The 12841-nt window shown below is 36.9% G+C and overlaps 1 protein-coding gene across 17 annotated transcripts in view; it reads left to right on the top strand.

The window, feature by feature from the left end:
• The window catches only part of ADAM22 (ADAM metallopeptidase domain 22), a 227712-nt gene that overhangs the window by 205023 nt on the left and 9848 nt on the right, over positions 1 to 12841 (top strand). For 5 of the 17 annotated variants that reach the window (XM_064575306.1, XM_064575309.1, XM_064575307.1 and 2 more), the window contains 3 exons: positions 6430 to 6530; positions 6868 to 6934; positions 9179 to 9289. In XM_064575306.1, the coding sequence (XP_064431376.1) occupies positions 6430 to 6530; positions 6868 to 6934; positions 9179 to 9289 (279 nt within the window). Of the gene's footprint in view, positions 1 to 3935; positions 4131 to 6429; positions 6531 to 6867; positions 6935 to 7107; positions 9131 to 9178; positions 9290 to 11078; positions 11178 to 11484; positions 11572 to 12841 lie in introns of those variants that run through there. The other 12 variants (XM_064575313.1, XM_064575312.1, XM_064575311.1 and 9 more) reach the window with 9 other exon arrangements.

Here is a 12841-nt window from a genome sequence, read left to right as displayed (position 1 = left end):
GTAACCTAGGAACCGTGGAGAGTTCTTTTATACATCATGTAGTCAGAAGGATGGCTGATCTTTTTCTTTAAAATTTTCAGGGACGAAGGCTTCCATATTATTTTCAGCTGATACTATCATAATTGCTTTAGGATTTAGCAGCTGTATACTCTGTGTGTTTGGTTTTTTTTAAGATTTTATTTTTAAGCAATCTCTACACCCACTATGGGGCTCTAACATACAACCCCAGGATCAAGAGTCTCACACTCCACCAACTGAGCCTGCCAGGCGCCCCAGCAACTGTATACTTTGATACAAGAATTATAAGTTTGAGCTTTAGTTTTCAGATCAGTTTGCAAGTAGCAATAGAATAAGAAAACATTAATTTGAACTTGGATTTATGTAACATCCATATTCAGCTGAAATATTCTCTTCCTTTGTCTGAAATGAACACACATCATTATGATTAATGTGAAATAGAATAAATAATTAGATCATATCTTCCTGATCTGTACCTTAAGCAGAAACCCCCTTCCCCATTTCATTTCTCTCTCACCTGTTTTAGCCAGTTTATTTTCTGATTGTGAACCTCCCTCCCTCCTTTTTTTCAAACCTATCTTAGTTTGTTTTTATATTATTATTAATTATATTATTATTATTATTTAAGTGATATTCATGCATCTGTCCGTGTGACTTGGTACATATTATATAATATTTCTTAAAACAGTAAAGTAACAATTCTAATATCAGACAGCCCAGACACCAACAAAGCATTGGAGAAATGCCTCCTTCAGCATTAAGGTTAAGACTTAAGTTTTTTTCATTGTATTCTCATTTTGAGTCTGTGTAAGGATTAAAGTTAAATATTATGGTTCATTGGACCCTTTAAGGAAAGACCAGACTACCCTCATAACAGGGTTCCTTTCTGAGGAAAAAGAACTTAGTTAAATAAGCTTTTATTTTAGTCATTATTTATAAAAATTCGTGTGTGTATCTACATATTTGCATATAATGTGGGAAATATGAGGTAATGATCCCATGACAAAACTTGGTGCTGGTCAAGCCACCTAATGTAGTAATCACTTCGTGAGTCAAAATTCCATGAGATGATAAAAATTTAAGAAGAAAGCCATAAAGACTAGAAAAAGAAATTTGATTAAAAAATTTAAAGACTCATTTAGTCATTAATGATCTTATATAAGAAATGATGAAATGTTATTTTATTGATCATGGGGACCTGATATTCTCTATCTTCACTAAAGTTCAAACAAGAAGAAGTAAGTTTGTTGTAATCGGCAATGGATACATGATTCTTCACTGGACAGTGAAGAATGTTAAATATCATTCTTAAGAGATCTTTAACAAAATTCTTAATCTGTCATTAACATTGTTATTCATTTACTATGTGAAGAAAGTTACATGCATTCCTTATGTGATTTTAAGGGGAATATAGAGTAGTTTCTGTATTTTGGAGTCTTCCTAATAGAGATAGCTAAGAATCTAATCTGCTCATCACCATAAAAATAAGGCCACACCCCAGAAGTTCATTAAGCTTAAACTCCCTTCCAACCCCTTGACTGAAGCCCATGGTTTATGATATGTTTGGTGTTTAGAATTTTTGTGCATTGTGTGAAAGATGACCATGCCCTGCAGAGAAATTACACTGAAGGAGTGGTAAAATGTGCAGTTAAAAAAACAAAAACAAAACCAGCAACAAAACGAGGCCCATCTATTGTGAGAGGTAGTCCATTTAAGCCTGCAGCCTCAGCCAAGGGAGCCCTGGTAAATGCCTGAATGCCAGAATCAGGTAATGAAAAGGTAATTTGGGGGACAGATTAATGGGAAAGGTCAGATGTAGTTGGAATTTGTCTTCATTTAATTTGAATTTAGTGAGGCACATCTTATCAGTTTATAGAGATTATTATTAAAGGTGATGATGAGAAAAAGGATTTGTTAACCATAAAGATTATTGTTGGAGATGATGTTGATGGCATTCTTTTATAAATATTAATGTGATCCAAAAGGAAAGTTTCCACCCTGAGGCGACATACAGAACTCTGAGTTTCTTGAGATCATTTTTTTTTCAAGCATGACAGAATGTTTTACTCATAGGAGGCAAGGCAGAAAATGTGATTCCAGAGATTAAAGATCTCTTGCATAACAATATGTATCATTTGTCCTGTATTATTAACACTGTGAATATGGGGAAATTGTACTATTTTTTGTATAAAATTAATGTTTCATAATATACTGGGAAAAAGAAAAAAGTTACAATTATGAGCTGAAGCCACTTAAGGGGTTAAAAATATTTTGAAAGAGTATCACAGAGTTCTAAAATTAGTCTTACAAATCTAATGAGAAATTTGACTTTCTTCAAAGGGGAGGATCACACAAATTTATCTATGTGCTTCCTATGGGTTGAAAAAAATTTTTTAGATTTGTGGAAATGTGTGAGTATATAGGATTGAAATAATATGAGGGAGGTATTCAAGTAATTCAAAAGAACAAATGACCAAGTGTTGTCAACGTTTCAAACAGAATAGGAATTGGTACAAGCAAGCAAACATCTGAAAGTGGCATTTTTTTTTTTTTAAAGCTTTCTTTTTTTTTTTTTTTTTTAGATTTTATTTATTTATTTGAGAGAGAGAATGAGATAGAGAGAGAGAATGAGAGGGGGTAGGGTCAGAGGGAGAAGCAGACTCCCTGCCGAGCAGGGAGCCCGATGCGGGACTCGATCCCGGGACTCCAGGATCATGACCTGAGCTGAAGGCAGTCGCTTAACCAACTGAGCCACCCAGGCGCCCTTGAAAGTGGCATTTTTTAAGATAGAATTTAGCACGAGCAAGTAACCAAGGTAAGCATGCTCACTAAGGAAAAATCAAGTAGAAAAAGGAGTTAGCAAATTTGGCCTTTGTTGGAGACCTATTGAAGTATAACTCTGTTTAAAATTCTCAATCCATCGCCTCCCACAAGGGTACCAAATGGAACTGAATCAAGTTTTGGATGCAGGTGGTTTTTTGGGGGCCAGGCATTGGCAGGTGATCAGATTAGCTATTGAGGTTGGCTAGGTGGTCCATTCTAGAGTTTTCTACCCTCCTCTGTTAGGAAAAGTAATAAAAATCTGTTCCAACCTTAGTTAATTCAAAATCAGATCAAGTGGGGTCAATAATAGTACAGATTAAATGGATCTTCTTTTGTTGTGTTCCTTCTACAGTGGAGGTAGAGAACCGAGGTCACCCACCAACTACCTATAAGTATCTTCCTATAGTCTCAGCAGGAATTCATATATTTTTCAACCCCTTCTTCCTCTTGCAGAATTATCTCCCTTTACATATTCTACTGTGTAGTTATAGCATTACATTTTTGATTGGTGTTGGAATCTCTTTCAGTTTCTTCCTATTTCTCCTAAATGAACAGTGAAGCTCCAGATTGAACAGATTAATAAGAATTTAATTGGATTAAATTATAGAAAATGGCTTAGAAATCCCTCCGTTATTTTAGGACTTAATTGGTCTTGGGGTTACATTATATAATGTTTGGAAATCTTGAATAGTTTATTGACCACAGTGAAAAAAAACTGTGCCTTATCTGGGGCAAGGATGGTCTGTCCCAACATGTTTCCTTCAGCACCATTTTTTTTTTTTTAAAGACAAAACTTCAGTCAACATCTCCCAAGTATAATAAAGTTACAATGAGAAACTTCATCTTTCCATATTTTTCTCCTGAAGCAAGGCTTTATTCATCCAGACTGTATAGACTTCACTGATTGCATTTTTGACCTACAGTTAGAATGACTTAACTTGTCACATTTATTAAATATAATCTTATATGTTGTTATAGATTTGATTCATGTAGATCATTATCCCTACCTCTTTTTTCCTAAAAGAATATTTGTATATGTCTGTGTTCATGTGTGTGTCTTGTTTTCTGACTCTGAAATGTTTATTATGCCTTAGACAGTTACCCCAGGGAGATTATGTAAAAAAGCCTGGAGATGGCGACTCTTTTTATAGCGACATTCCTCCTGGAGTCAGCACAAACTCAGCATCTAGTTCTAAGAAGAGGTCTGCTTTTCTGTCGCATTTTCAGATTTCTACCTGTTCCATCACACATTATTCCATTAGTCAGAACATTTCATTATTTTGCAGCAGGTTTGATTACTTCTTCCTTCTTTCTTGAATGTTAAAAAATAGTATCCTTTGTTCTTTGATTACTGCGCTTCCAAATGCCATATGCTCAGAACCACTTGTTAAGCAAATCAGGCCAGAAATTGAACCAAAACTAAACCAAACCAATAACAATCCTAAATCTACATAGAAATCCTAGGGTTTTTCAATCTTGCTCTTATATGGCTTAAGAAACTATACATAGTAACTTATAACATTTTAAATGGTGAGCTTTATGTCATGTTGGGTAGTCAAAGAAAAAGGTTACTGTCATGCTTCAGTAAAGCAGTTGTTAAATTGGTACTATAAATGCTGTGTTGAATATTTTTAAATTTTAAATATACCAAAGCTAAGCTTGCTGTGAAAAAAAGATTGCTTCTCTGTGAATCATATTGAATATTATGATTTTTGCCTTTTATTCCTGGAATGATTATTTCTAGACTTTCTAATTTAGAGTTCGGTTGCCAAATTAAGTATATTTAATATTTGCCTGAATTTTATAATAGGACAAGTGGGGTTAATATATTATTTATATGTCTTAAACTTTGATGTTATATTCTTGCTCCAGGATCTTAAGGTGTATAAGACCATTTAAAATTCTGCATGCTTTATAATTGCTTAATAAAATAAACTGGTAGAAGAAATAAATAGTTGGAATGTTTTAGGAAATGAGACCTACATTCACATTGAAGAAAGCTAAAATGTTCCTGTGGAAGAGTTTCTTTAAAATTGGTGATAGGGGTGTAATGTATAGAAAAGAAAGATTTGATAGCCCAGTACATTGCTTTGGGCACAGTAGGCACTTTGGAGACTGAAGGGGAATTTCTAGTTTATTTAGAAGAAATGTGATCTCTTCTGGAATTCTATATGGAGTGAATCGTCTGTAAAAATTCTGCAATGGATCTCACTCTGTAAATAATCACAACGGAGAAAAGAAAGAATCAGTAGATCTGGGAACTCTTCTTTATGTGGAACTGTCTTAAGCATGAAGGATTGTTTTTACTCAGATAACATAGCTTAGAGAAAAATAAAAATATTAGTTTTTGCACAAGGAGTACAGATCTATAGAAGGATGTTCAAAAATTTTTATTCTTTCTATTGGGGTATTTTTGGCTAAGATAATAAGGTTTATCTAAATTCTGTATATAAATATTTTCTTGGTCAAATATTTAATTTTAAATTAAATAACATGGTAAATAGAGAAATCAATGGATTCCAGCAGAATTTCTGTTGTCCTTCTGGACAAAATAGGATTCATTCTATAATTAGCAAATTATGTTGTAAAACTCCTAATCTGGGGAATTAATGTGTAATAATTGTGCTGAGTTCCATTTATTTTCATTCATCATTAGAAGGCTCCTTTTAAAATAGACATTATTAGCGATTAACTGGAATGATGTGTGGAAAAAATTTTAAATATAGTGCTATTGTCTAAAGTACCTCAAGAAGAGCTTAAAATACTGATTTGAATAATTCCCAGATATTAGAAGAGTGGGTTATGACTTTTAAGTAGTTAAAAATGGTATCAAATTACATGACTCCTCCTAAATACATGTAGTTTGTCAAAACACTTTTCTTATGTGGTACAAGTAGGTGTGTAAGTTTTGCTTCTTGTAGACAATTTATTTAAGATGGTAGGACACGGGACAAGGGCTTAATGGTACATGGGCTTTGTGAGAGACACTTCCATGATAAACATTTGGTTCAGTTTGGTTATTGGACAATTAACTAACAGTACTACATTTTTGGGGGGGCATATTTGTGGAGAAAATGCCAATTCTCAGAAAATAGTTTTATTGTTTAAGAAAACCTAAATATTACTTTGATAAAGGTTGACCAGTTCAATTGAACAGATCTTAATGAAATCTCTTGGAAGTCCATGTTCTCATAATATCTGAATGAAAACCATTGCTTTACAATTAAGAAACATCTATAGTGGGACCCCATTATAACTCTTCTGCTCGAGTTACGTAACTGAACTATGAAGTGAATTTGCTCATTGTGGTTGTTGGGAATGTAATTGGCTTGCACGGTATGCTGATACTTTTCCATTGTACACTATTGTAATGGGGTTCCATTGTATTTGACTTTTCTTAAATTGAATGTTGTGTAATTCTGCCTTCTTCATGAAGACTTTCATGGTCTCTTCATTCTTTCATTTCAGATTTTTTTCTTTCTTGATTTATTTAATGCACAGTAATGCTTAGAAATTTTGCTTACTGATTTTAAAACTAAGTTCACTTGATTGTAGTTTTGAACAGTATACACGCCTTTTCAATTTCAGGTCGAATGGACTTTCTCATTCTTGGAGCGAAAGGATCCCGGACACAAAACATATTTCAGACATCTGTGAAAATGGACGACCTCGAAGCAACTCTTGGCAAGGTATACGGCGGCCTTCTGAACAGCTTGTGCATCTGTTTGCAGAACCCCAATTCTCTTTTGTGGTTCTTGGTTGTGAAGATTTGTTCTTCATGTATGCTCTTTAGTTCTTCTCCCAACAGAGAAGAGGGCATTTATTATTTCTTTCTTTTATTCTTGGATGGGAAATGACTGGATTCGGTAGCACCAATGTGAGAGAAGGCTATACAGAGTACCCGACACATAGCCCTAGGTTCTGGGAGGGGCTGGCTGTGAATTACACCACTTGAAGTACCCTGTAATTACCCATGTGACCGTTGTTTGTTTACATTCAAATCTAGCCATAAACTGTCTTTTTCAGGTAACCTGGGAGGCAACAGAAAGAAAATCAGAGGCAAACGATTTAGACCTCGGTCTAATTCAACTGAGTAAGTCTAAACCTCTAATGGAGAAAGGCATTCCAAGGTCCTGTGCAGTTAGTGTGCAGGGTTAAGTAACGAGATCATCAAAGAACTGTAAACCATGCCTCTGGTCTTGGTTTTGTCTTTTTAATTCCTTTTTGCCGTTTTAAAATTAACCATGGCTTTTCTCTTTTACATAGGCATCTCCGCAACTGTACCCAAACCAATATTCACTGATAGTGGGGGGTCCCACCCTCGCTGCAGGCTTTTTCCTCCAGTAACCTGCCATTGTGGTGTCTTGGTTCCTTTTGAAGGGAATTTTGATAACATTCCTTTCTTCTCATCACCCGGGGTCCAGCCATTTCAGAGGGTCACCCTTCCTCTTCCCAGTATTCACACAGCCTAGAAGCATCAGGGGAAAATTCCCGCCGTCCTAGAGCATGAGACTGCTCACAGTGTGGAACCACCGCCCGGAGGGCTTCATGGCTGCAATCTAAGCATTCTCTCAGACTAATGGAATATGTATTCCCTTTTAAATCTTCCTTCTGAGGACATTTAAAAGGGTACTTATCAAAACTTGCTCTTTAACGGAATCATTGTCACTAATTGCAACACTATCTGTTTTAAATGATAGCCACACTTTTTTTTTTAAGGGGGAAGTGTGGGATCAGAAATTACATTTAAAGTTATTTCTAATGAGGTAAACACCATGCACTTTTTTTTTTTTAATTGTTTCTTCACTTAAGAAAGTACAGCAAAACCAAGCTTCCTCAAACCTTTATCCCACCTCGAGGAATCAAACACACCCTCAGGATCCTTCTGGACCTTGCTACCAGGTTTTAATTAACCATACTTTTTGGACCTACCTAAACTTTTTTTTTAACTTCTTTCTCACTGCATTGCTAGCTATTGTTTTTAGGATCACCTTTGCCTCTTCATGCCTTAATACTTAAAAAAAAAAAAAAAATCTGAATAGCAGGTGTTTGTTAACTGCTTGTCCGGAACTTATATTAGCTTTTCCATCATATACCCTGCCTTTTTCAGTCCAGGAATAAAAACAGTGCCCTGAAATTTGGACCTTCCTGCTGATGGTATTGTCTTGTAAGTGGCCTGTCAAAAGTTTGCTAGAGGATACTTTATTTTAGAAACAATAGATAGGTTTCAGTGATAACCATTGCATGGTCCAGAATGACATCATAGAACTCCATCATAAATAACTAACCTGTTCGAGTTTATCTTCTACATTCCCAAAGCGCTTGGATGCTTTAGGGCTCATTGTAGATAAACTCTTGGAATGTTGTTTGATTTGTTTTGCATGAGGTCACCTGGTAAAGAGCGCCTTAGCTCATCTTAGTTGCTCACAAGAATACAGATAAAACTGCAAAATGTTCTTCAGAACTTCCTTGATGTACTGGTTAGCATTTTAACAGCATTTCCTATAATAAGGCTTTGAAAACTCCCGTGAAAATAAACCAATGTTATATTAAAGCTATGTATTTAGGACCCAAACAACATTTGGTGTTTAGCAAGATTCATACAGTATTTTCTAGCATGGTCACTTACTTTTTAAAACTCTTATGTAAAATTCCCACTCATATCATATGATAAAAATTATAATACTAGATAGCCCTTATGGAATTTCTTGCCTATGAGATAACACTATAGTATTTACTAAGATGTCATGGTGGAATCGTCTTTGTGAGGAAGAAGTATTAAGGGCTCCCTCAGATTTTTCAGACTTTTCAGATTTGGGTACATGACTCATGTTAATTAAATGGAACCAAGTCTGTGAGGTTGACCATTATTTTCACGTACCTTATTGTATGGGCACTATATACCTATCTATATATTTTTGTTTTTCCTTGAAAAGAATCCTAATATATAGCATATCAGGAGTTATGTTGACAGTATTTTCTTATACTTTCCATATTCGCTAAATAATCCCTTTTGCTTCAGATATGACATTATAATTTGTGGGACTATAAGAGGAGCAGAATGACCCTCTTTTTTATTTTTTAGATTAAAAGGTATCATTGAGTCCATTATTTCAACATCCCCTTTAGTACCCATCATCCCAAAGGATGATGAAACATCAGGACATGAATTAAAACGTTCACCACAAATGCATACTCTGCTAATTAACAACCTACAGTGTCCTTGTTTATTGTATTGTTTTTTTCCACTCAAAGTTTTTGCATCTTCCTCACTGTTGTACATGATGTGAAAAAAGGTTTTGGCTTAGACTTTGTATTATATATTGTGTTTTTACAGGAGGGAGCCCCAAGCACCTGAGCCTGGGCACTCCCTCGCCCAGACAGTCCCATCCCAAGGCATAAGCCCAGGGGGCTCTGACAGCCCCCAGACAGGGAGTCTGGATCACAGGTCAGTCTCCACCTGCCCCTTCATTCTGGGCTGCCACTTAATCTCCCTCCTAGTCCCTTCCTTGGCTGAGAACAGGGTCATTTGATCTTTGACTGACCCCCAACGTCTGCTTGGACATGGTCCTGGTCCAGCCAGCACCAGCTAATTTTCCTCTGCCTTATCCATTCTGGAGAACACAAAGAGCTCTCCCCTGTCTAATGCATTTATTTTTGCATGTTGCGCTACCAGCCAACTCAAGCCATGTAGACAGGTTTAGAGCGGTTCGATAAAATCCCATCACTTCTGCCCCCACCACCTAGAAATGCTAGGAAGCCCACTGTGAAGACACTTTCACGGGCAGATCCCCAGAAGGAACCACCATTGAGACCTCTCTTCAGTGACCTCTAGTGAAGTGATCACAGCATTCTGAGATGCTCCCCGAAACGGAGGGAAAGGTCCATTACATGCAAGCCAAGCCATGCAGCTGTAGGTTTCATGGAACAGCCATGGCATCTGCCCTTTGAGCTTCTGAGATTGTCAGTGAAAGGAACACACGTCTCCTCCTGGAAGCTGCCTGTGGGTGACTCAGTTTGCTGTGTGGCTATGTTTCACCTGATAACAGCTGCATGGGCTTTTTCTCGGGTTTTCCCCAGGCCGGAGCATTCACTGGCCTTCATCTCTGGCTGCACTTGCGTTTTGACTTTTTCTTTTTGTTCAAAGGCTCAGCGGAGGTTTTTACGCAAGTTTTAATTGGCTATCTCTGTGAAAAGTGCAAGTTGGCAATGATTGTGGGTAAAGGCAAAACTAGCTCGAGTTGTTCCCGAGGCAGGGGACACGGTCTAAGCAAAAATGGTCTTACAGACATAAAAAGCAACTAAACCCTTCCCTTAGGAGGGAGCTGCATTGGTTATAGCTAAAAATGAGGGAAAGGGCTATGGAAAAAGTAGTCTAATTTTGTTTATATAACCAGAAATGTGGTCATGATTTAAATGTATTTACAAACTAAAACCAAACATGGCGGAAAGAAGCAAAGTTTAAGCCCAAACGAATAGTGTATTTTATCTTTCCCCTGGTTTCTTTCCAAATAACTTGCAAAGTTTGATAGAGCTTGCATCTTCGTTATCTGTAGTGTCTCTAGAAGTTACTTTTTTTAAATGAGAAAATTCAGTACAACCTCCAAAATGTTCCAACATTGGATTTGTTGAATCTGTATTTATTTTACAAGAGCACATTCTGAAAGGGGATGTGTTTTTGCTTGGCTCCCTGGGTTCAAATCAAAGGGGAAAAACAACAACAACAACAACAACAACTTGCACTCCCAATTTACCATCTTTTAAATTTTCCTTTGCGCAGTAATTCCGATGGAGACTTTGCCAGATCCATCAGGGAAATGCTAATGAAGGTCATATGTATCTTCTGGCAGTCACTCACATAATTCATGATCAGACATTCAGAAGGCAACTTCTGAGGCCCATTTCCTAATGGAAACACAAACACGTTAGTCTGGAGTGCATAAAAGGAAGAAGGAATATTGCAGCTACAACTAAATTGCTGAACCCAACCTAAAGATCCTGGAGACCTATTTGGCCCACACTTAATGTGTATGGGGGCTCCAGGATCAGAATAGCGGGACCCTTCCTGCTCTCTGTATAGCCAACTGGAGCACCTTTCTTGTTAACTCCAGCCTAGGGTCTGCTATCTGGAGTGAGACGGAAGCCATGTAAAGTCTTTTTTTTTTTTTTTTTTCATATTGGAAAGAGAACGTTGCTCCTTTTAATTGTTCTTGGGGTGTTATATACCCAAACACCAGGTTGGAATTGCAGCCATCTGAATATTCTCAAAAAGCATCGTTATCATTTGAAAACCAAGGAGCCAAATGAGAGGTGGCCTGGAAAAAGCCACTTTGGAGGTGGGTGAATGGGACCTCTGACGGTGCTATGATTGGAAGACAGCTTCTGATTCCCTTGGGGAAACCCCCGCCAAGGCTTTCCCTGAAATGTTGAATACATTCTAGAATGCCTCGAGCCTCGTTGTAGCTGAGTTTATTCTCATGTCATCGTACAGACTGCCTCATAACCCCCAGCATCCATCCTGGTTTATTTGCCATAGTCACTTGCATTTGGAGGGTGAAGAACATCCTTGCTAAGCTTGTGCTGTGTATTTTCAGATTTTCTATCTTGTTCTGCTTTCTTTGTTCCTTCCATTGCTTTCTGCAGGTATTTAAACCCATGGTTCAAAAGAGACTATAATGTAGCTAAGTGGGTAGAAGATGTGAATAAAAACACTGAAGGACCATACTTTAGGTATTTTATACATTAATTTTATATCCTTTTCAAACTCTCCCAGCACATACAAATACTGTAGTGTGACTGGCTCTCTAGCTTGTATCTCCCAATACAAGTTCCCATAAGTGGAAAGGGTCCTTGTTTATTTGCTGCCTTTTAATCTCTGTTTCTGGCTTCATGAGCAAGTCTAGTTCTTTTCTGAATGTTTCAAATGAAGCCATTTGAAAGGGTTACCATTTAGTGCATGCCCCCATCACCATCTTGAGCTTTTTAGTAGCTTTCTCTTCATTTTATGCTATGTAGTGTTCTATGGGCATGAAACATACTTTCCACTAATAAAGAAGCACTATTAACCTGAACAGTTTAATTTCTAGAATTTAGCAGTTTTATAGTGCATTTACTTCCTGCCTTAAGAGTGCATAGTGCATATGAAAAAACTTAAGGGAAAACATGAAAAGAAACCAAATGAAATGTAGCAGAATTTCACTTCAAGTAAAAACAGTGATTTAATGGAACTTAAAATTACTGAAAGAATCTTGACCACAAAGAGTGGAATCAAATGAATTTAGGTTTTATTTATTCAGTACAAGCACTCGCCACCAGACAAGGGCTATGCTGAGAAGTGTTTACAGATTCTCAACAAAACATCCGAGGAACTTTTTATGCTAGGAAGATGGTTGTTGTCTCACATTTCACACAGAGCAGGAAGCAGAGAGAAAACATGTTCTCGATTCACAAAAGAGCAGACTGAGTATCCCTATATTTTAGAAACTCTAGAATTTACTCAATCCACTGTAGCTCAGTCTAACTTCAGAGGTCAGAGAGAATTCCCAAGAGCTCTTATGGCATTTTTTTACTCTCTGTAATAACAAAGTGATTTCCTAGAGGTAAATGTCCAGTTTATATATGACTACTTTGTGGACAACTAATGTAAAGAAGAAATATGGACTCAGTTGCTACCTCTTCTGAACAGAATAAGCTTTCAGATTACTTTTTGCCATGACTTGGGTCAGCATTTAACAGATATCAAAATACGTATATGTACTTGACTCTCAGCACCCATCTAAGGTGGACTTTCTCTTCCAGTGTACCATTTAGTTTAGACATGTATAGTTTGAGAAAATGATTAGACCTATTTGCATTTTAATTTGATCCATACATTTGCATATATCCCAAGGAAAGCATAACCCTGCCTGCTCACAACAATATATCCTGCTTTTATACCCCATCTTTCCCTCCTGCCCTGTTCCCCTGCTTCTGTCACTTCCCCACACTGAACCTCATACAC

This window comes from Mirounga angustirostris, unplaced genomic scaffold, assembly GCF_029215605.1.
Source record: "Mirounga angustirostris isolate CCGP_5_RB_7025 unplaced genomic scaffold, mMirAng1.0.hap1 SCAF_12, whole genome shotgun sequence".
Lineage (NCBI taxonomy): Eukaryota > Metazoa > Chordata > Mammalia > Carnivora > Phocidae > Mirounga > Mirounga angustirostris.
This window is presented reverse-complemented; position numbering and strand designations above follow the sequence as displayed.